The sequence below is a fragment of the Colossoma macropomum genome, unplaced genomic scaffold (assembly GCF_904425465.1).
Source record: "Colossoma macropomum unplaced genomic scaffold, Colossoma_macropomum, whole genome shotgun sequence".
NCBI classification, from domain to species: domain Eukaryota; kingdom Metazoa; phylum Chordata; class Actinopteri; order Characiformes; family Serrasalmidae; genus Colossoma; species Colossoma macropomum.
Genome location: NW_023494804.1, coordinates 10680391 through 10702629, shown reverse-complemented (window position 1 = coordinate 10702629; position 22239 = coordinate 10680391). Strand labels below are relative to the sequence as shown.

The following is a 22239-nucleotide window of genomic DNA, read 5'->3' as shown; positions in this document are numbered from 1 at the left end:
TATTTCACTCACAAATGTTTCTTACCTTGATTCCAGTTTCTGTGGTGGGAAACACAATAGAGGGAGCAGCAGTTTTCTTTAGCAGCCGGCATTTGAAGAATTTTTTCACTGGCCTTGAGTTTTTAGTTCAGTTTGTGGAGTTGTTCGACTTAGGTATTTGTGTGTCGCTTCAAACCAATTAGCCACAACTTCATGATTTCTAGTACTTGTAACGACAACTGAAAAAAACAAATTATACTGTATTTTCTCTATTTATGTTTGCATCCTGGTACAGTACAGTTCACCACCACTCTGAACAATCACATACACGCAATGCTGCCTACCCAAACAGCACAAAAGGTGTGCAGGGCAGAGAGGTGCATTCAGGCCATTGTAAGGAACCCAAAGAAAAGATATTTTTTCTAATTTAGCACTTTTTTACCATTATCAGTGTGACATTTAAAAACTTATAAGACACATGTAAGTTCACTGGTCATTTTGGATAGCAGATAAAATTATGATATTTGTAGTGTAGACATAACAACGTCTGGTTCCTAGAACTACAATGGTGAACAATTTTGACTCTGTAAATTCCTCTAGAACGGCACATTTCACACAGACTCACTCTGAATGATTTTCTTTACATCTAAACCATTAAACGATTAAGTAATTTTGCAAAATTGGTGGAGTTCCCCTTTAAGTCTCCATGCTTTCAAAATGTTGACTGTTCAAATCATAGCCCTTTTTTCAAGCTTCAAGTGGCCACACTCTGTAGCCTTTCAAAAGTATTTTTTTCTTTCATGAATCTTACCAGGCCTCAAGGTGGCTAGCTTAAAAGATGGAAAAGAATCATACTTGCTTATTCTCCACATTCAAAAGCAGTGCAATCTTTGCTCAGACTATCATTGCAGAGTTTTCTATGCTGATGTTGTAACACTTACCCACTTTAAAATCAGCACAGATCTCCACTTCCCTCAGATGCTTGGTATTCCACAGAGGGAATACCAAAGGGAGTTTTCCAGTGCAGGTAGTTACAGTTTTGACATTTGACAAATGAGCCGTATAGTACAAGTCAAAAATTTGGACATTCCATGACTGCACATTTTTCATAAGTATAAAGACATTCGGATCTTGTGCTTGAGGCCCATTTATGAAATTATGTCCAAAACAAGCATTTTCAACTTTCAGTGAGTATAAATTGTAGCTGCAATGTTGCTCATGGGCACAAAGAATAGAAATTGCATCACTCCAGTGGAAGCCCTTCACTGGCTCTCTGTCCATTACAAGATCCAGTTCAAAGTTCTTTTATTAGCTAGGCCAAAAGTTGATCTGCACCCTCTGATATCACAGTGTTAATCTAGTTTTACTCTAATTCCAGAATTTCTGAAAAAGTTGATAAAAGAAAATGCTAATGAATCTCTGTTTCCATCAGCTACTGTTTTGCACAAATCCCTGAAGATGACCTGACCCACTTGCGGTGTTCGGTACGAAACAGTCTCGCTCACCATGTTTGGCTTATACACTGGAGGAGTTCAAACCTTTATTAGCTTTCAATAGAGCAGTTTTGACAGCCCTCAGTCAACTGTATAAGGCTGTAGCCTTAACAGTTCAGAGACAGTGGGTTGAGTGGAGCGGGCAGTGGCCCATTTAATGAGGACCAAAGTTGCTGTCCCACTTCGCTGTCACCCCCGAGCCCCTGGGAACAGTTTGAAGAGAACATGGTGCCAAATGCTTGACTTTCGTTCCAACTTGAAAAATCTGGATTCATCACCATGTTTCTCATTTCTCTTTTATAGACATACCAGCTTTTCCACCTTCTCAACTTCTTTTCAACTTCTCTCGCAGTATTAAGGCATTTCTTATTTCTTGCTTTTCTCTCCATGTTTTTAATATGCATTTTCATATAATACAGGTCGCTGGAAAACTGTTTAGTAATTATTTGTGTATTGGAATGTATACTCACTGGCCAGTTTAGAAGGCGTACCTGTAAACTTGCTCAATCAGCCAATCATGTGGTAGCAGCACATTGCATAAAACCATACAAATACGGGCCAGGAGCTTCAGTTCACATTAAATATCAGTGTGATCTAGTTGACTTTGACCGTGCCATGATTGATGGTGCCAGACAAAGTAGTTTGAGTATGGTTACAGATGATTTGCTGAGATTTTCACTCACAGCAGTCTCTAGAGTTTACACAGAACGTTGCGACAAACAAAAAGTGAGCAGTTCTGTAGGCTGGAATTGCTAAATGAGAGGTCAGAGGAGAAAGGCAAGACCTGTTCCAGCTGATAGAGAAGATACAGTAACTCAAACACTCAACAACAGTGGTAATCAGAAAAGCATAACACTGGAACTTTGAGGTGGGTGGACTACAACAGCAGAACACCAAATCGAATTCCACTCCTATCAGCCAAGATCATGAATCTGAGGCCACACTAAGCACAAGCTCACCTAAACTGGACAGCTGAAGTTTTGAAAAATGTCACCTGGTCTGAAGAACCTTGATTTGATGACAATACATATGTGTGGATGTGTGTGTGGATGGTGTACGTGTTTCACTGTAAGAATACTGGTGCAATATGGTTGCTGTTTTACATCGATTTTCCATTTGTTTTGTATTGTTTGTGTGTATGTTTTGATATTTTCCTGCCGGTTGAGGAGTTAGCGGCCGAGATTGATTTTCCGACTGTGGTTTAGAGGCTTCTTGGACTGGCTGTTTGGGTGGTGCTAGATCACAGCTATGATGCAGCCTGGACCGGCCACTTGAGTGGCGCTGTGTCACAGCTACGAGGCTCTCTGGACTGGGGACCCGATCGACGTGACATTGCAGCCTGGGCTGGCTGCTTGGTCGATGCTGCCCTGCAGCTGTGGGGCTGCCTGGATCGGCCGTGTTTGGTTGCATGAGCAGCGCTACACTGCAGCTTCAAGGCCTTTAGGGCTGGCTGCCTAAGCAATGCTACATCGCAGCTATGTTGTTGCCTTGGCTGGTCGTTTGGGTGATGCTGCATTGCAGCTATGAGGCTGCCTGGAATGGTGATGTTTGGCTACAGGAAAGTGCTACCCCTTTGTGGCTTAGGACGTTTCCAGCCTTCAAAGCTTCCCGGGTCGGGCTTCTATGTGATGCACCGCAGTTGTGGTGTGAGACATTCCCCCACGGCTAAGGACTCCTTCCGGGCTAGCTAAGTGACTCTATACTGTTGTCAGTGAAATCCCCCCACTGCTAACTTTGGAAACCATGGAGTTCGTGATGGTGTGAATGTTTCCATCACCCACCACCTTGTTGAATCTACGCAGAATTCAGGCTGTTCTGAGAGCAAAGGGGGTCGATCTGTGTGTCGTGTTTTTATAGGTATGCTGGCATATTGTAAGATTACAAGTTTTAGATCAGCTGCGTATAAAACTTTAATTTTAAACACTTACTTGTGCTTTAAAATATCTTTTTATCATGCCCGGCCTAAAAAGTAACTTTCAGCCAGCAAGGTCTCGGCATATGTGTATCTTCTTCAGGACTGTTGGAAAAGCATCTCAGGTGGCTCTTCATGAAGCTTTGTGAGAGAATGCCAAGAATGTGCAAAACTACTTCAAGGACACATAGTTTTGATGTCTTCATTATTCTAAAATGTGGAAAGTAGTAAAAATGAGAAACAATCCTTTTATGCATAGATGTATCTATACTTCTGACTGGTACAGTATATGGCCAACATTAGCTGCACTGAAGACAGTCAGGCTAAGACAAAGTCGTAGCCATAGAAACAGTAATCGCAGGGGTGGGCTACTGTGAGCAGATCCAGCATGCGATATCAGGGCAAAACTTGAGAGCTTTAATTCAGTGTATTTACATTAGCAGTTTCTCAGGCAGACAAAGTGCAAATTCTTAATCATATGCTGAGCATTTGGGAATTAGAAAAAAATCTCGAGCAGAGATTAACAGGTGAAAAAGTGATAATTGATTGGTTACCAGAAAGCAGAGATCTTGACATGTAATTATCACTTAACAAAGTTATGCAGAAAGTCTGAAAATGATAATCGTCCATTTTATTTGAAATGCCAACTATGTATTTTCACTCACTGTCCACTTTGAGCTCCACCTACTTTACTGCATACAATCACAGACTGTAGGCCATCTGTTCATAATGCACTCTCTCTCTCTTAACCTCTGCCTAAGCTTTGATTTCTGACCACAGGGCTGCTGTTTATCAGATATTATTTGTATAGGTTGAGGTTTTATTTATGTCAAGTTGTGAGTGGTCCACCACTTTAAACTATCCAGCCAAGAGCAGCTCTGTGGTCAGACAATGACCAGTGATGAAGGATTAGGCCAGACTGCAGTCAAATCGCATGTTTCTCTAATCAGATCTTTTGGGACGACTGTCCACACTGTTATTTGCAAGTGGTCAGATCAGATTTGTGTGTCCTGACATCACCAGCCTATCTGCATAGGTCGCTGTGGTAACAGTATAGGTGTCAGTAACTACGTAGCTATGCTGGTGGACGGATCGCATTTCAGACCACCTGTAAAATTATGTTTGGATCTATTTGCAAGAATCAGATTTTACATGTTTTTTTTACTGTCCAGACTATCAAAAATCAATCTGGATACAATCTGGATATGCCAAAAATCAGATTTAGGCTGGCAGTCTGAACAAAGCCTTAGAACAGGCATGTCAAACTGGGGACCTTCCAGGCAAAAGTGCTGCAGATATTAGTGTTTACCCTCATCTAACCCTCTGAATTCAGTTCATGAAGGCCTTGCTAATTAGCTGATGAGCTGAATCAAGTGTGTTTGAGGCAGTGTGCTAAAGTGTGTAGTGTTTTGGCCTGCAAGGAATGGAGCCTGACACGTGTTAGAAAATGGCAAATTTCAACAGTTACTGTAAACCAGCTACTCTTTTAAAATAAAGGTTTCTAAAGGTCCCTAAAAGATTACTGGCTTGTACATGTGCGTTTGGTTACGTTTGATTGGTATAGCATTTACATTATGCAGATGTTCTTTAAACTTTAAAAAGGTTCTTCACACAGACACATCTCCTTTAAAGAACCATCCACTGAAAGGTTCTTTAGGGAAATCAAAGTGGTTCTTTTGTGGCATCTTTTATGGAACCCTTTTTGGATGATAAACGAGATGTGTAAGTGTTATGGCTAATCCCTTTGCATTTAAAGAGCCTTCACTTAATGTAGAAGTTCTAAGAACCCTTAAATTGCTAACAAATACGTTTTTTTAGACATGGTTCTTAAGGTAAGAAGGTATTTTCAACTATGTCGAAGACCGACTTTTGGTTCCCTAGAAATGTTTCAGTTAATTATTCTGTGATTAGAAAACCATGTTTGGAAGTTTTATGTGAGTGTTGTAAGTAACTACTTTGTATAGTTTAAAGAACCTCCACTTACTGTAGAGTTCTTAGAAGAATTCATAAATTTAAGAGCCTTTATGTGAAGGTTCCTTAAACCTTTAAAAGGTTCTTCACACCCACAAATATTCTTTTTTTCGACATGGTTCTTTAGGAAAAAATGGTTCTTCTATGGCACCGCACCAAAGAATCCTTTTTGGCACCTTCATTTTTAAGAGTGAAGAGGAATGGTTCCCTAAAAAAACTTTAATTTGATAGTTCTGTAGAGAACCGTCTTTGTAAAGGAGATTTATGACTGTTAAGAATGTTTTTACAGTTTGAAGGACCATTTTACAGTCCATGTACTGTAAAAAATTCTAGGAAGAACATGTTCATACATCTCTTTTTTCAGAGATGGTTCTTTAGGGTACCAGAAGTGGTTCTCCTATGGCATTTTTTAAGGTGGAGTTTCAAGGTAGGGGGTTTCTAAAAGTGCCTGAGGAGTGTAGAATATAAGGAAATGTCTTAGTGTCATGGTATTTGACAGAAAGCCCAGTAATTGCATGGGTTTGTTTGTCTGGCTGGTCCCTCTCTTTAGTTGTTGCTGCCAGCTAAAGTAAGCCATGTGGAACCAAAGCGTGCACCACATCATACACACCAGCTTTAGCCCACTAGTAAAACTCCTCAGGTTTTCCCACTGGGCCTTGGCCCACCAAGTTAGGGTTGGGTGATGGAGTCAAGCATCCAGCCATCTGTTCTGGGCTACAGCCAGCTGGCCGGCTGCTAAAACCCAACGCAGGCCAGATGTATGGCTCTTTCAAGCTCGGCCCCCAGCCGAAATGTGAATTCTGAAGATAAAGGAGAAAAGGGAGGTGGAGGTTTAAGAAAACGTAGCTATAAACAACAATGACAAAAAAGTAGCATTACCACTACTGGAACATTCATAATCCTGTTTCATGGAGACAAACAAACTGTCCTTGAAAATATGTCCTTAGGCAAGCAGACCATCTTCATCCTCTGCAGGATTTTTTCATCATTCTGTAAACTTGGCCCATTCAACAAGGGAATCTCCTCTCATGCTCTGGCCATAAGGATGTACCAGAGACACGAGTAGGAATTTTGTATTTCTTGAAAATGCCATGCATGGGCCTCACCTCATTCGCCTGAGCAGAACCTGCCAGAAAATATGCCAAAATAACCCCACCCTTTTTCATAGCAGCAGCAGCAGCAGCAGCGGACTGTGAACAGGAATATAAGCAACTGCATATCAGTATACTACAGAGGTGTCAAACTCAACCACTAAAAGGGCCATATTAAAAATCTCAACAAATCTGTGGGTCAGAGAGCGTTTATATTTAAATATGCCAAAACACCAACAGCAAAACACAGCTGCTTGTAGGAAACCTTCAAATGTAACATGTGATTACTTGATATAATGGCTACATCTCTTTAAATGTCCCCAGGACGTAGGTCTTTTAAACCTACCTGTGTGCTTGATCTACATACCTGACATCTTTTCTTTGCTGCAAGTTCATCAATTCTTGGGATCAGTTTCTGAGCTGTTGAGTGCTTATAGTGTTCATAGTGTTAATGTTGGTTGAACTGCAGCTGAAACGCAGGTAGTGGTGATATCATGTGTGCAATTGGGTGGACAACTGCTGTCCCATAGAGTGTTGTTGGGGGGAGGGTATCAGTGCAAATTACGTTGCAGTGCATGCTGGGGATTGTAGTGCAGCTCATTGTGAAATGGGCTAATATTAACAGAAATCAAAATAATTTCGAGGGCTGGACTGGATTGTGCCACAGGCCTGATCTGGCTCACAGGCCTTGTGTTTGACACATGAGATGTACTATAATCAACTAGCCGAAACTGTAGTGTTTGTTGCCTCTCAAAAAGGGTTGTGTCGTGGCTGTTGAAGCAGAACACTATAATGAATTGTTTTTGACTAAAATGGGGCAGACATTATTGAAAGATACATATTCATTTATCCAGCTATAGATCATGCAGTTCAGTTGAGGAATGATGGAGATCTGATTTTATGTACTACACTTAGGCCAATAGCTAGAAGGGGAGGCTAGAGAGTGTTCTTAGCATGCATAGTGGAACATGGGACCACTTTCTGCTTTGTCTTCACTTTCAAGTTGAACTTTTAGCTCTCGGTGGTCAAGACTTAACGTGACATCATAACACACACAGCTGATTTTATGAGGGAAACACTTAAAACTGGGAGACATTGTGTTCCTTGATTTTGCTGTCCTTGTATTTCTTTTTTTCTGCTATTTTTGAAAGCTTGACTTCTTCATTTGAATGAATTAAAAACAAATACTGTCATAGTCTAGCGGTTCTTCTTACAGACTATGACTGATGTTTACACGGAGGCACTGGAGCGGTGACAGAATGCAGGATGTGTTGCTGTTGGCACCGTATCTTAAACTAGTCTTTAGCTGTTATTTAATGAATGAAGTGTTTCAATTAAGAAGTCGCATGCAGAAGGAAACAAAGACTTTGTAGGTCCTTGTCTCATTTGGGCCCTGGAAATTGTGTACACCCCATGATGCTGCTGGGATATACACAGTATGTCCAAAAGTATCTGGACACTACTTGTATATGCTCCAAAGAAAAGTACTAATAGAATGGGACAATCTAGAGTGACTGCAGGTCCCCATGCCCAATACCCCCCAGAATTGGGCTGTGGAGCAGTTTAACTGCGTTCGCTGGAGTGATGGTGCTCCATCCAGTACCTATGGGATGAGTTAGTGATGTTTGTCATCCAGATCTAATCATCCAACATCAGTACTTGACCTCGTTCGTGCTCTTGTGGCGCTCAGATCCTCACAGAAATGTTCCAGTCTAGAGTCGGTCGATTAGGCCTAGTTCTTTCAATGGACAGTGCCCATTTAAAATGCTGTCTAGTCCAGGACTAGGCCTAATCGTTGTTGAGAAAACTGACCCCAGGTGTTGGGGAGTAGCCAATGGGTGGCCACCATAGTGTGAAGCTTGGCCACCCGTCTGGCCACCCCAGTTAAACAAAGTGAGACAGTCAGCCATCAATAAAGCAGTCACCGGAGAACGGCTGTCTTACCTTCCCTGTGTGAACGTTTACGCTTACAGTGAAAATCTGCCATCAGGGCAGTTCCCAGTAGCTGTAAGGAGTCTGATGATGCTGCACTCAATAATCAGTAGAGCTTGATGTGATAAACTACTTTGCTGAGCAGACAGGCGAGAATGCTGGTCGAAAACGGTAATGCTGGTCTTGTTCATTTTGCTTAATGAGGCAGCAAACATTGTTTTTTTCTACATTAGGGAGACAGTTAAGAGCACCTAAACATCACTGAGTGTGTTTACATGCACTCAATAATTCGATAATCGGTTTTCTGCTGAATCTGATTATTCAAATGGTCATGTAAACAGAATACTCTGATTTCTTAGATTGGAGTAAGGTCTGGAAATCTGATTAAGAAATCTGATAAAGAGAGCTGGATTTTAGCTCAGTAATCAGATTTCTCAGTGCATGTAGACTCTTACTCAGATTTCTTTCGGATTTCTCTGCACATGTGTGGAACAGACTGCAGTACTGAAAATAAGCAAACAGCATTGCGCCAAGACGGCAGCAAAACACTTTTGGAGCGACGCTGAAACCAGATACAAGGATTTAAATATTCTTCATCTTCTAGATGATGTATGTTTATATTTTCAGGTAAAGTTTGTTTTACGTTACGTTTACGTCACGTCTTCTTCTGTGAGTTTATTGGCGGTTGCAAAGCAGAAATCTCATTACTGCCCGACTCATGTAGACCCGGAGTTTCCCCATTATCTGATTACTCAAGTGCATGTAAATGCATCGATCTGATTACTGACAAAATCTGATTTTCTGCAGTTATCAGATTAGTAAATGCACTCAATGTAGCACAATACTCTGTGTGGATCACATGACTGAAATTTTTAACCAATATAACAGCCACTGTTCAGCAGCAGAAATGATACAAGAAATGAAATGAACCTTAACAAAAGAACAGGCAGAAAAATCACTCTCTGCTTTTCCAGAGTAAAAACTACACCTAAAAATGTGGTTAACTTTATCATTAGACTCATAAGTAACCTGTAGTGAGGACAACCTAAATGAGTAACATTTATGACCTAAACTATTAATGTTAATGCACTGAAAATGCACCCTTGCTCTAGTGTAAAGCCCTCCCAGAAGAGTAGAGGCTCTTCTGCTGTGTGGCAATACCCTTATATGCACACCAACCAGCCACTTCATTAAATATACCTCGTTTCTACACTCATTGTCCATTTTATCAGCTCCACTTACTATACAGGTGCACTTTGTAGTTCTACAGTTACAGACTGTAGTCCATCTGTTTCTCTGATACTTTGTTATCCCCCTTTTACCCTGTTCTTCAGTGGTCAGAACCCCCATGGACCCTCACAGAGCAGGTACTATTTGGGTGGTGGATCATTCTCAGCACTGCAGTAACACTGACGTGGTGGTGGTGTGTTAGTGTGTGTTGTGCTGGTCTGAGTGGATCAGACACAGCAGTGCTGCTGCAGTGTGTCCACTCACTGTCCACTCTATTAGACACTTCTACTTTGCTGGTCCACCTTATAGATGTAAAGTCAGAGACAGTAGCTCATCTGTTGCTGCACAGTTTGTGTTGGTCAACCTCTAGTCCTTCATCAGTGGTCACAGGACACTGCCCACAGGACGCTGTTGGCTGGATATTTTTGGTTGGTGGACTATTCTCAGTCCAGCAGTGACACTGAGGTGTTTAAACACTCCAGCAGCACTGCTGTGTCTGATCCACTCAGACCAGTGCAACACACACTAACACACCACCACCACATCAGTGTTACTGCAGTGCTGAGAATGATCCACCACCCAAATAGTACCTGCTCTGTGAGGGTCCATGGGGGTCCTGACCACTGAAGAACAGGGTAAAAGGGGGCTAACAAAGTATCAGAGAAACAGATGGACTACAGTCTGTAACTGTAGAAAGTGGAGCTGATAAAATGCACCATGAGCGTAGATACAAGGAGATGTACAGAATAAAGTGTATGTTTGGGGGTGTGTGTGTGTGTGTGTGTGTGTGTGTGTGTGTGTGTGCACATAGACCATAGAGGTAACTTTGAAAGCATAAATAACAACACAGGAGCATTTTTTGTCTATTATGAACTTTCTTTAGTTGGTGCAACGGATTCATGTAACTCACTCCAAACTCCAAAGTTTATTGATTCATTTCCAGATTTGAACATGACAGTATTATCAGTTATAAACAACCTGGGTGTATGAAAAGCCTCAACACTGTACAAGATCAATATCAGTCACCCACAGCTCACCCCTCGCTCACACTGTACTTAGTCAATAAGGTTATCGCAGCTGTATCACTTTATAAAGTTCCCAACACCAAATGGAAGCAGGTTTTTGATCCAGAACTTTATTTTTCACTCTTTTGCCTAATTTTATCACAGTTGCTTCTCAGTGTAAAAGGTCTCGACCCAGGAGGCCAGCACATCTCCCTTATACACTGAAACCTGCACTGCATCTTTTCAAATGACCAGCTATTCTGCATTGTTGTGTCCATGTAGATGCTTAATTAGACATGTTATACCACTGCCAACTGGCCAGTTGTGCTCTAAAGGACGAATGGGCCCAGACTGTGCATGGCACAACTGGGATTCAAACCTGAATCTAATGCTTAGGGTTTCCTTCTTGCTTGTAATTGTTGGACACAACATGGAGTACCACAGTTATTGAAATGGGCTCACTTCCCAAACAGATTAGGCCTCCTTCCTTTCTGGATTACATTGTGATTCCCCAACGACGCGTAGGACTTCAGCGGCTAATCTGTGTCTGGGAAACTGGCCTATAGAGACATTTAGAGTGGGAAAATTTGGCACCTGATGATTACAAGATGAGTAGTGCTGGCACCATTTTTTTTCTCTCTGCCTTTGTAATGTAAGGTAATATAGTACCACTGTCATAACAAAACCTTGTATCTCTGAAATGGTAACTTTATAGGAGAGGTTAAGGTAACATTAGAATCTTCACATTAATGTAGTGTAACAATGGTATCTAAGTAATTTTGTATCATTTCTCTTGGTTATTTACACAGATATTATTTGAATCACTCTACTGGTGCCTGTAACATTTTGCTTTAAAGCATATTAACAACTCTTCAGTGAGAGCTATTCAGGCTGCAGCCTCCACATGATGACAGGGTTAGTTTTAACATGTTACCTCCTGTTATCTCCCAAAGAATACAGTGAAAGTCCATATCCTCAAATATGAATCCAAAATGGTTCATTTTTTTTTTTACTTTTTATTCATAGACTTATCAACAGTTTACTATAGATGTCATCTGAATAAAATTTTATCACTGATTTTTGATCAATTTAAATTTGCTATGTTCGGCACACCTTCTGTTCACTAATCATATTTATTTTAAGACGTACTTTTATGTATTTAGATTGGAAAGTCTGTTCAGTTTATACAGCATGGAACTGTATTGGATTAACTGTGTTTGCATTGACTTGCCGGACTTTTCAGAGACTAGCCCCTCAATTTGTTGCAGTTAATCTCAACTGCAAAACACTTTTGGAGCGACGCTGAAACCAAATGCTCGACGATTTATCTTGCTCAAGTATTTGCTAAGAAACTGAAGATGTTTAGGTTATGCCTCACCCTCCCTTACAAAGTTTCATTATAACAGTGATGTGTTATGGTTTTCTTTATGACAAGTTTTGCCTTTACCCTTTTGATAAACACACACCCAAGTATTTTTTATAGTATTTCTATTTTTGGATAGAAGCTTTATTCTAATCATACAATCAGAAACACTAATATGAGCAGAACTGCTCTTGGTTCCACGGACATTCGTGTAGCTCGCTTGAGTCGTTATTTTTCCATTCAGAGACATTCAATACCACCTTATCACCAACCAACTGAGCTGTAACAATACAATCATTACAAACAGTCATACATCACCATACACTGAAATATCCAGAGTGAAACAGAGTATACAGGACTTCGAAAGGATCTCGAAAATAACTTTGCGGTTGGTTTCTTCTCGTTCGCCTCGATGGCCTTTCACAATGAAAACGACAACGTTCAGCAAACTTATGACTCTCGTTCAGGGAGCTTAATGGAGTCATGTATATTTCATGTGCTTTGGGAGAATGGAATATAAAGAACCATATTATCTGATTGGCAACCACATAAATGGATAGTCAAACAACCAAGGCCATTTGGATAACAGTGAGTGTTCGGATGTTGGGTAGTGTTATGCTAAATGTTAGAATCTTTCACAGTCAGAACGGCACCGTAATGCTAATAATGAATTAGGCCACAGACTGTATATTTCTTGTGCTTAACTTCAGCTCTCTTCTTCACTCAAGCAGAAGAGTGGAGCAGATTCACACATGAAACCAGAAATTGGTCCAGAAACCAGGTCCAGGAGATAGTTGACAAATCAAGCTAGCCGTCAATGAAATGTTTCAATAGTTGTACAGCTTAAGGCTTGGGTACACTCCACGACTTTTAAAGTCTGAACAGATTATAAAAAGATTTTTTGCAGCAGGTAAACGTATTTAAGTGAGGGTCATTGATTTAAAAATGTAATTAGGGTGGTATAGTTTTAAATGTACATAAACTCGATTGTGCTTGTGCCCTAAACTCAGCTCATCAAAAAGCTTCGCTCCACATGTGAGCGACTTTTCACCATTTTTTTTTGTTTACTTGGTGTATTTTCTTATTTTGCACTCTGTTTTTATTGGCTCTTGCAGGAGTCCATTCAGATTGAGTCATTGACCAGTTTACACTACTAGATAACTCTCAGAGTTGGGTAGAAAAAAATCAAATGTTAAACTCTGATTGGTCTTGAAACGCGAGGTCAAAAATCTGTCTGTGGCCCTCACACCCTACTCGATTCTCTCTCCAACTGTCTACTTCGACTGACCCAAAAAGCTGCAGACTAGAGCCAACTAGCACAGACTTGCCAGACTGAGAGTCGGGGCTTAAATCGGGGTAAAAGTCGTGTAGTGTAACCCCGGCTTTAAACTGACACAAGATGAGGGTTGGTCTGTGACAGTGCAATATGATTCCTCCTGAAAAACAAAGTAAGCCATGACCATTTTTACGTTTGTGGATTTTTTTTGTCTATAAAGTCTGCATTTAGCATTTGAGCATCCAAGCCATTTTGGATTGACAGCAATGTAGAAAAATGAGCATGTGCTGGGATTTGATGATATTTTCAATACTATCTTGATGGCTTGTTATTCATTACGCCGCTGTCAGCGTTCAGATTAGCATGCTAGCACTATTTTATCTTGTGAATTATGCACAAACTGGCAGATGGATAAGTAGTGTATTTTCATAGGATTAACATAAGAACATTAAGAAAAAAAGAAAAATCCATCTGTGCAGAGCGAAAGTAACAATCAGCGAGACGTTTTAGCATCATGTTTTTTTTTTTCTATTGCGTTCTGAGCTTTTCTGGAAGCCTTTTCAAAGCTGTGCTCTTCGCAGGTGGTTTGTGCTGGTATTTGACGGCATTAAGAAGCAATCACAATTTATTTTTATCCAGGAAATGCAGAGAAAGCACTGAAGAGCACTTAGAATGTTTGCTGAGACATACCTCCCTTCCGTCTAATGGAGATTAAGAGTGGGCAAAAGAAACAAGGGCAGAGCCTGCTGAGTGAACACCGCCAAACCCCTTCCAACTCAGGAACTGCCAAACACGGGAGATGAGCACATCTGCACAAGGTTTGTTTTTGATGTTGGAGAGCATCGTCCATTAAAAAACAGGAAAGACTTGAACCGCCATTGTACCGTTCTGCATGTGTGTTCATTAGTGTAAAAATCTCATGTAACAACACAAATGCCATTATTTCACATACATTCCAGTTACCACTTCGGACATTTATTTCAGCCAAGTTATACGACATCTTTAAGTCTTTAGGTTCTAGATGTAAGTCGACGGATCTTTTCATTAAATGTAATACTGAAGAACGTCTTTTAAAAGGCAAAATAAGAAGGTAACCATTACAAAGATATTATTTCAACATGTACATTTCAAAAGAATATTTACAGTTGATGATGATCATTATACACACCTTAGAAACAATACTATCTGAGCCAATTTTTTTTGGACTTTTAAGCCTATGTACAAAAAAAACCCAGGAGGGACAGCTCGCTCTTCCTCTTCACGTCCTGATCAGCAACCGGTGACAGTTTCCGAGGGTTTTTCCTCTGCGTAACGCCCCATGAATGTTAATGTCTAGGCTTGGCAAGGCATTTCTGTCCTCTGCTTTGCTGGATTAGTCCAAAGTTTGGGTGAATAGGTGTTGGAAAGGGACGTCATCATATGAAGTACTCTTTTTGGGTATCATTGATTATGCTCTGCGACTGGGGGTCAGTGTTGAAGGGTGTTTCGGGACTGTCCTCTGGTTTAGTTCCTTTAGGCTCCTGTGTTTGACAAGTCTCTTTTCGTCTGTAGAGGAATCTTGCCATTACAGCCAGAGCGGCCAGGATCACGAATATCACGACTGCGATTACGCCTGGAAATATGGAACATGACGTTCAAAATTAGTCACCACTTTATGCAACCGTGGAGAAGAGGCCAAAGAACAACATAACAGCAGTATGTACATGAATACTGCTGCTCTAGTTCCTAAAGCTAAACCCATTTCAAAAGCTTTCTTATTAAAAACCATAAAACATACCCTCACTTCAGTTGATATTCCTTCTTTTCATGATAGCACTGTGACATTGCTTGTGAAGGTGCTATGACAGCGTCATCACTTTTGCATCCGTAATCTATGCGATCAACGCGAGGAGAGGCCACCTGATATCTTTACTCCTTTTCAAGTCAGTTTAAATAACCTCAGTTTTCAAACACAGTGGAGGAAGGCAGTTGAGTGAAGCATTAATCTTATGCTTTAACCTTATACGCTAACATGGATAACAAAAATAATGCTTGGAGCAGTTAAGTGTTTCATTTGACTCACCAATTAGGGAAATTAGCAGCACTGTGACTTTGCTCTGAAGATGCTGTGACAGCATCATCACTTATTCCATTCATAATCTATGTGATCAGTGGAAGAGGAGACTTGCCACTTAAACTCATTCTTAGGTCAGTGTAAATAATCTCAGTTGTAAAATAGTTGAATGAAGCATTTAGCTAATACTTTAACCTTAAATGCTGACATAGTTTCCAAAAAAATTGGGATATTCTCATTTGACTCACCTATTTGCAAAATTAGTGCTTTTAGATGCTTTTACTTTTAAGTCAAAACTGACATTTTCCTATATTTTGCACTGAATTTAGAGTGAGTTTAAAGAAATCAAGTAATACTGCTGCTGATAAATTCCTCTTGACGTTTTTATCGACTTCCTAAAAAGTACATTTATCTGCTAGTAAAGCTGAGCAAAATAATTGATACTGCTATTGAACATTTTCACACTCAAATAAAACAGCGGAATGAAGCATTAACCCTAAATCCTAACATGGATAAAAGTGATGGCTGGACTAATTAGCATTTTCCCATTTGAATCACCTATTAACAAAATTTTTGCTTTTTGAATGAAGGATGATTTCAGTTCTAGTTGAAAACTGACATTTTCATATTTTGCACTGAATTAAGAGAGTTTTTAAATAATCAAGTAAACTGCATTTCCTGCTGTTGATAAATTAGCAGCTGATTTAGTGCAATTACTAAAACTAGCATGTTAGCGGTTTGTAAAGAGTTGTAGCACAGGGTTCAAGAAAGTCAGTTTCATTTAAATTTAAAATGTATATCAGTGAATAAAACTGAACAAAGTAACTGAAAACTGACACAATGGGGTAAAAGAGTTGCTAAAGCTTTACTTTAAAAAGCTAATACTTCAACCTTAAATGTTGACATGGTAACAAAAAACAGGTGGTTGCTCAAGTTAGCATTATCTCATTATTACTTTGTGATGAAACATGCTTTTAATTCTAGCTGACATTTTCATATATTTTGCACTGAATCTGAGTGAGTTTAAAGATACGAGGAGAGCTGCTTTTTCTGTCCTGCTGTTAACACTTCTAACAGCTTTGGTGCTTAAATTAGCGAGTTAGCGGAGTGTTAACAGTTTTAGCACAGTCTTCAGGCAGGTCAGAATGATTTAGATGTATATTCTCATTAGGCTTTGTAGTGACAGTAAAAATGGACATCGATCAGCTAATAAAACTGAACAAAGCAGTTTAAATTGCTATTAGGTTTTCATACACAATGGAGTAAAAGAGTTGCCTTAAGCTTTCAGCTAATACTTTAACCTTAAATGCTAAGAAAACAAAAAGATGGTTGTCCCAGGTAGCATTATCTTATTTGAGTCACTTATTAGCAAAATTAGCGCTTTTGAGATGAAGCATGTTTTTAGCACATATTTTGCACTGTATTAAGTATGAGTTAAAAAAAATCAAGTAAACTGCTTTTTTCTGTCCTGCTGTTAACAGCTGCTAACTGCTTTGGTGCAGAGTTACTTAGATTAACAAGTTAGCAGTGGCAGCAGTTCATTCAGACTCATTTAGATTCAGATTTTCATTAAGGTTTTGTAGTGACTTAATAAGATGTACATCTATCAGCGAATGAAACTGAACAAAGTAACTGATATTGATGTCAAACGTTTTACACACAATAGGGTAGAAGAGTTGCTAAAGCTTTAAGCTAATACTATAACCTTAAATGCTGACGTAGATAACGAATACAGATGGTTGCTCCACTTAGCATTGTCTCATTTAACTCATCTGTTAGCAAAATTAGCACTTTTAGATGAAGCAGGGTTTTAATTCTTGGTAAAAACTGACATTTTCTTATGTTTTGTTCTGAATTAGGAAAGAGTTTAAAGATATGAGGAGAACTGCGTTTTTCTCTTGATCACTGCTAACCGCTTTGGTGCTTAAATTAGCCCGTTAGCGATGTGTACACAGTTTTAGCACAGTCTTCAGGAAGGTCAGATTAATACAAATTCATATTCTCAGTAAGGTTTGGCAGTGACCTGATTAAAATGTACATCTATCAGCTAGTAAAACTGAGCAAAGTAACTGATACTGCTGTCAAAGGTTTGCGACCTAGTCTATCCCATCACACATACACACAGTCTCGTAGCTTAGCACTGGGACACAGCCTAACTTACCCTGGAGAGCTTTTACCTACTGTCAGAGGAAGACATTTGCAAAATATTCCTCTCCTTTGTATTCAGCTAAGCATGGTCCATTTAATTATGATGGCTAAAAGAAATGTCTAATTGAAGCGCCCGAATACATCTCAACTCAATTTAATGCCACATTACTGTGGTTCTAAAAAGGACAAAGTATTTTGAAGATAGTGGTAAAACTTCTATAATCAGCAAATAATTTCTTTAAACGTTTAATTAATTTTGGTGTCCTTTGTGAATTCCTTTCTATTTACAGATAACTTTGGACAACTTTCCATATTCAGCCAACATAAAAGCAGGAGTTAATCAGCCATTACTTGAAGCCAATGACATGTCTTAACGTACGATTAGCTCTCTTTAAAACTGTTTTTCTGAATCCTCCAAATATGTGGACCCAGGTAGCGTCACAGGGGTCGGTCTAAGTCTGAAGACTTTGAAGTCTCCAACTACAGACTGAAAACTGTTAAACATGTATGATGATGGTTTTCCATTATGAATCATATGTCTTAACAGAGTGATTCATCCATTCTTAAAGCCTTAGAGTCAACAGAGAGCTGAGTTTGTGCAGTTACAGCTTCAGACCTACAATGAAAAGGATAGCAAAAGTATAGAAACGCTGAAGAGAGCAGGAACTTGGGAAAGCAAACAAAATCAAACAACTATGACAGAGGAGTAAATGAAACAGGGCTGGACGGCAGCTTCCGTGGAGGCATGGTCATTTTCTCATCAAATCAAAGTGAGAAAAGTGCACTGAGATCACCGTTACCTCCAATCAAAGCTGAGTCACTGCTGATTGCATTGACTACTGGCTCGCCTGTACCTACGGTACCGAAATGATCTACGGCAGAAAGAAGAGACAGACAGAGCATCAGCATGATTCAAACACTCGTCATTCCGAGGACGTGGCTCATTGAATAGTACATCTCCAGCCCATGAAAAGGCAATAAAGCGCGAAAGTGGAAAAAGAGAGAAGAAAGATTATGCAAATTAAATTCTCTCTCATGCAGATTAATAAACTGATTGGCCACGTTTGAATCATTATGCTGCTAATTTAATTAGGGATGTGGATGTATTCAGTGAGCCATTGATAAAGTTTTCTCTCTTTTTTTTGTGAAATTAGACTTTGAGGAAGAAAAACAAGTGCAAAAGATATGAAACTCACCTTTGTGTGCTAAATTTCAAACAAGCGTTTTTGAAAGCAAGGGGCACTTCATGCAATTTGGAATAAGCTTAAGTAAGTAGGACTTAGAGAGAACTGAGAGAGTTTGGTGAAAATTTTACATTTCAAATTTACACAGTTTCCTCCTACATACCCCAAATGTAGATGATAAGCGATTACATGTTTGGTGTCTGGAGTTTATAGCTTTGCACTGGAGCTATGAAGCTAATGTAGCTAACAAGTGAAACTTGTTGGAAACTACCTCTGAAGTCATGCAGTCATTCTGTCATAGGTATCATTCCCATAGTTCGAACCTTGGGGCTAGGCTGGCTTTCTTTATAGCACTTCGTATGGGATTGGTTTTACATGAGGAGGTGGGGTAATGTGAATTTTATTGGCCTTTCTCAGTGATTTCAGTCCCATTTGAATGGACCATGTCAGGTGTTTTACTGACTGCTTCAGTAAAGATTCTGGTGCATTTACCTTCCACAAAACGAGCAGTAGAAGTAACTTATTATATTAGCCCCATGCGAATCGACATGTCAGTAAAATGATATATGCTGTGGAAAGGGAGTTTCTTAAGTATGGAGGCACTCAAAGAAGCTTTTACTTGTGTTCTCTGTGGCTAAAATCAAGCCGATATGTAACATTACTGTCCTATCTCAAGTGTGCAACTCAGAACATGTAAAAAATTGCAGAAAAAAAGATGTTGACTGTTTCCTATGAATTCCCAAGCTAATGGCGATGCAAATGACACACTGCATTCACTTAAAACTGCAACGTAAATGGTTAGGGTAAACACAATAATGGCTAAATTAAACATTTTGACTCTTTTCTGGAGTAAAAGCAGTGCGTAAATCGAGCAGCCACTCCCATCTCTGTCATTTTTATACTGAGATTTATTATCTTGTGCGAATTGCTCATAAACATTAGACGTCCTCTGGTAAACTGCCATTACCCCACCTACCCCACAGAAAACTAACCCTGCCCGAATAGGGCTTGTGACAGAAATAAATGGCATTGTGGAAAATCGCCACTGTTGCATCCTGTGGTAAACTGAAATGTTCCAAAGCTGATATGTTTTGCACGCCGTATGGACATTTTCCCTCCGAATGTCGCTAGATCCTCCGAATGTCAAGATCGTTTAGGAGCTAAAATATGACTAATGCTACATGCAACCTAACACTGCAGTGCACTGAATTGACAGCATAAGATGTGCTGCTTCACCAAAGTAGCCCACACAAAGCAGTAAGTTTTGTCAGGTGCAGGTAGTAAAGAGGCTTTGGCAGATTTAGGCTGCAGCTTGAGTTGCTGATGTTGGTGAATAATAGTGCTGAAGTTTAATAATAGACTCACTTTCATGTGACATAATTTCAATATGCAGCTTGTTTGTAACATATGTGTAGCATCATTTGTATTTCAAATGCTAAATGACCTTATAGTTCAGATGATCAAGTGAGACACTGCTAAAAACACAGGACAAAACGGTTTTGGGGCATTTTAGTTTACCATAGATGTGACAGTGGCAATTCAAAAAGGCCGCTCGTTTTTCCCATTGAGAAAACCAGCTTAGACTCAGAGTTTCTAATATGGGCATGACGCCGACTACAGAATGATGCACACTTAAGAGATCTGTCAGATCTATAATGCTAACTGCATGCCTGAATCATCACACACTTGCCTCAAACCATGTTATGGGTTGTTTCTGACGCTGAATGACAAAATGGCCACTTTGAGATGGCTGCTAATACTGTCTTTAGCTGTGCTACTAACTTTTGACCATTTCTTTTTGGATATTTATATTATTAATAGATATTAGATCACATAAGCAAGTCTACGCAAGATTTAGCATGGTTTGAGGTAAGTGATGCTAACTGGTTCAAGCTTCCCTTACTTGTTAGCTACATTAGCCTCGTAGCTCCTGTACTAAACTGATAAAGAAAACTTTGTTCACTAAACAAGATGGCTGTTTATATGCAGCGTATTTTAGTCCGTTTGTTTAACGTACAAATAAAAATGATTCATTTTTACATTTATCTCTAAGGTAGGGGAGAATATGTAAATTTTTGCTGAACTGCTGCTTTAAGTCAGAGTAAATGTGAGGGAAGTTTCTCTCTCTAACCTGTGTGAATTAGCCAGCCTTACCGGAGAGTGAGTGGGTGGTCTCTGCTGCGTAGGGGCTGGATGATGATGAGGAACCGCAGTTGGATTCCATCAGTGGACCTGTGACAATGACAGGACTGGTGTCTGGATATAGCAGCGCTGCCTTCAAAGGAGCTATGGAGTTAAACTGGACGACTGACAGGCAACCTGTGAAGCCCAGAGAATTCAGCCGGGCTATCTCTGGATCCATCTCGCCCAATTCTGCGCAGAGGGAGGGAGAGAGAGAGAGAGAGATAATAGATCAAACATCGAGAGCTGCTTGGGCTGCAAGATTTATCATTCACACTTAAAAAAGATGGTTCTTCAATGGTTCTTTAGTAAAGAAACCATTAACACTCAAAGAACCCTGTGCCTGATTTAAAGGGTTCTTTGCATTGTGTAAGCCTTCTTCGGATTGATGGAGAATATGCTGCCGATGGTTCTACACAGCACCTTTGTGAAAATGGTTCTATATAGCACCAAAAAGGGTGCTTCTATTGTTAAAAGCTTGAAATCGTAACCATAGTAGTTTTAAAAAGTTGCTATATAGAACCATCTACAGCACATTCTCCATTAATCTGAGGAACCCTTTCATGAACACTTTAATGCAAAAACTCATAGGGTTCTTTGAGAATTAATCTTTCTATATAGAACCATTTTCTTTACTAAAGAACCCTTGAAGAACCATCTTTTTAAGAGTGTTTTGGTAATGGTTATCACAACACTGGCAGGAAGGCTGCAATATGCAAATGAGCCCCTAACCAGTCCTTGTTTTTGTTGTGTGTGCTAGGAGCAAACTCACCAATCACAGATGGTTCTGTGGAAAACTAAATGATTTAAGGCCATTTTAAGATCCTGTGGGGCATTACAGCGCCCTGTCCCCACAAACCCACTGATAATGACCTTAGATCATTTGCTGAAAAGGTCTTGGTTTTAGTGAAGACTCATTCTATCGATTCTTCATAAAATATCGAACCTGAACCAGAGTTACTTCGGCTAATACCTTGTTCAGATCAGTCAGGTACCATAAAATGCCAAAATAAGATGCCAAAATGATCCAAAATGATGTTTTACCCACTGACTGTTGTGGTTTGTGAATAGATTTGAAGTAAACAGACTGTTTCAAAAAGTGTTATCAGATTACAATAAGAAGATCTGGCCATGATCAAGGCAGGGGTTCTCAACCTTTTTGCAACCCGAGGTCCATACAGACAACAACAAAAGCTTCTGCAGCCCACAAAAAAGATTTAACCCATCTAGGCTGGGATTCCTAAAAGCAAGATGAATCTTAAATGGTAGAGCGAACATCACACTGAACCCTCTCTCTGCCAGTTAGGATGATCTTAACATTAAAATGCTTTTGGGAGATGCTTTTTTCTTATGCACCTGTTCAGATAGCTGATGTTTGGCAGCTGCCAAGTGCTGGATATCAGGCTGAAGAACAGAAAGACG

General features: G+C 39.8%; 1 protein-coding gene across 1 annotated transcript in view; it reads right to left on the bottom strand.

Moving 5' to 3' along the window:
• Positions 1-10409: 10409 nt before the first annotated feature.
• The window catches only part of cntnap3 (contactin associated protein family member 3), a 188696-nt gene continuing 176866 nt past the window's right edge, over positions 10410-22239 (bottom strand). The window contains exons 22-24 of the mRNA XM_036595152.1: positions 20791-21009; positions 18253-18324; positions 10410-14863 (exon numbers count right to left, since the gene is read on the bottom strand). Of these exons, the coding sequence (XP_036451045.1) occupies positions 14667-14863; positions 18253-18324; positions 20791-21009 (488 nt within the window). The 3' untranslated portion in view covers positions 10410-14666. The remainder of the gene's footprint in view (positions 14864-18252; positions 18325-20790; positions 21010-22239) is intronic.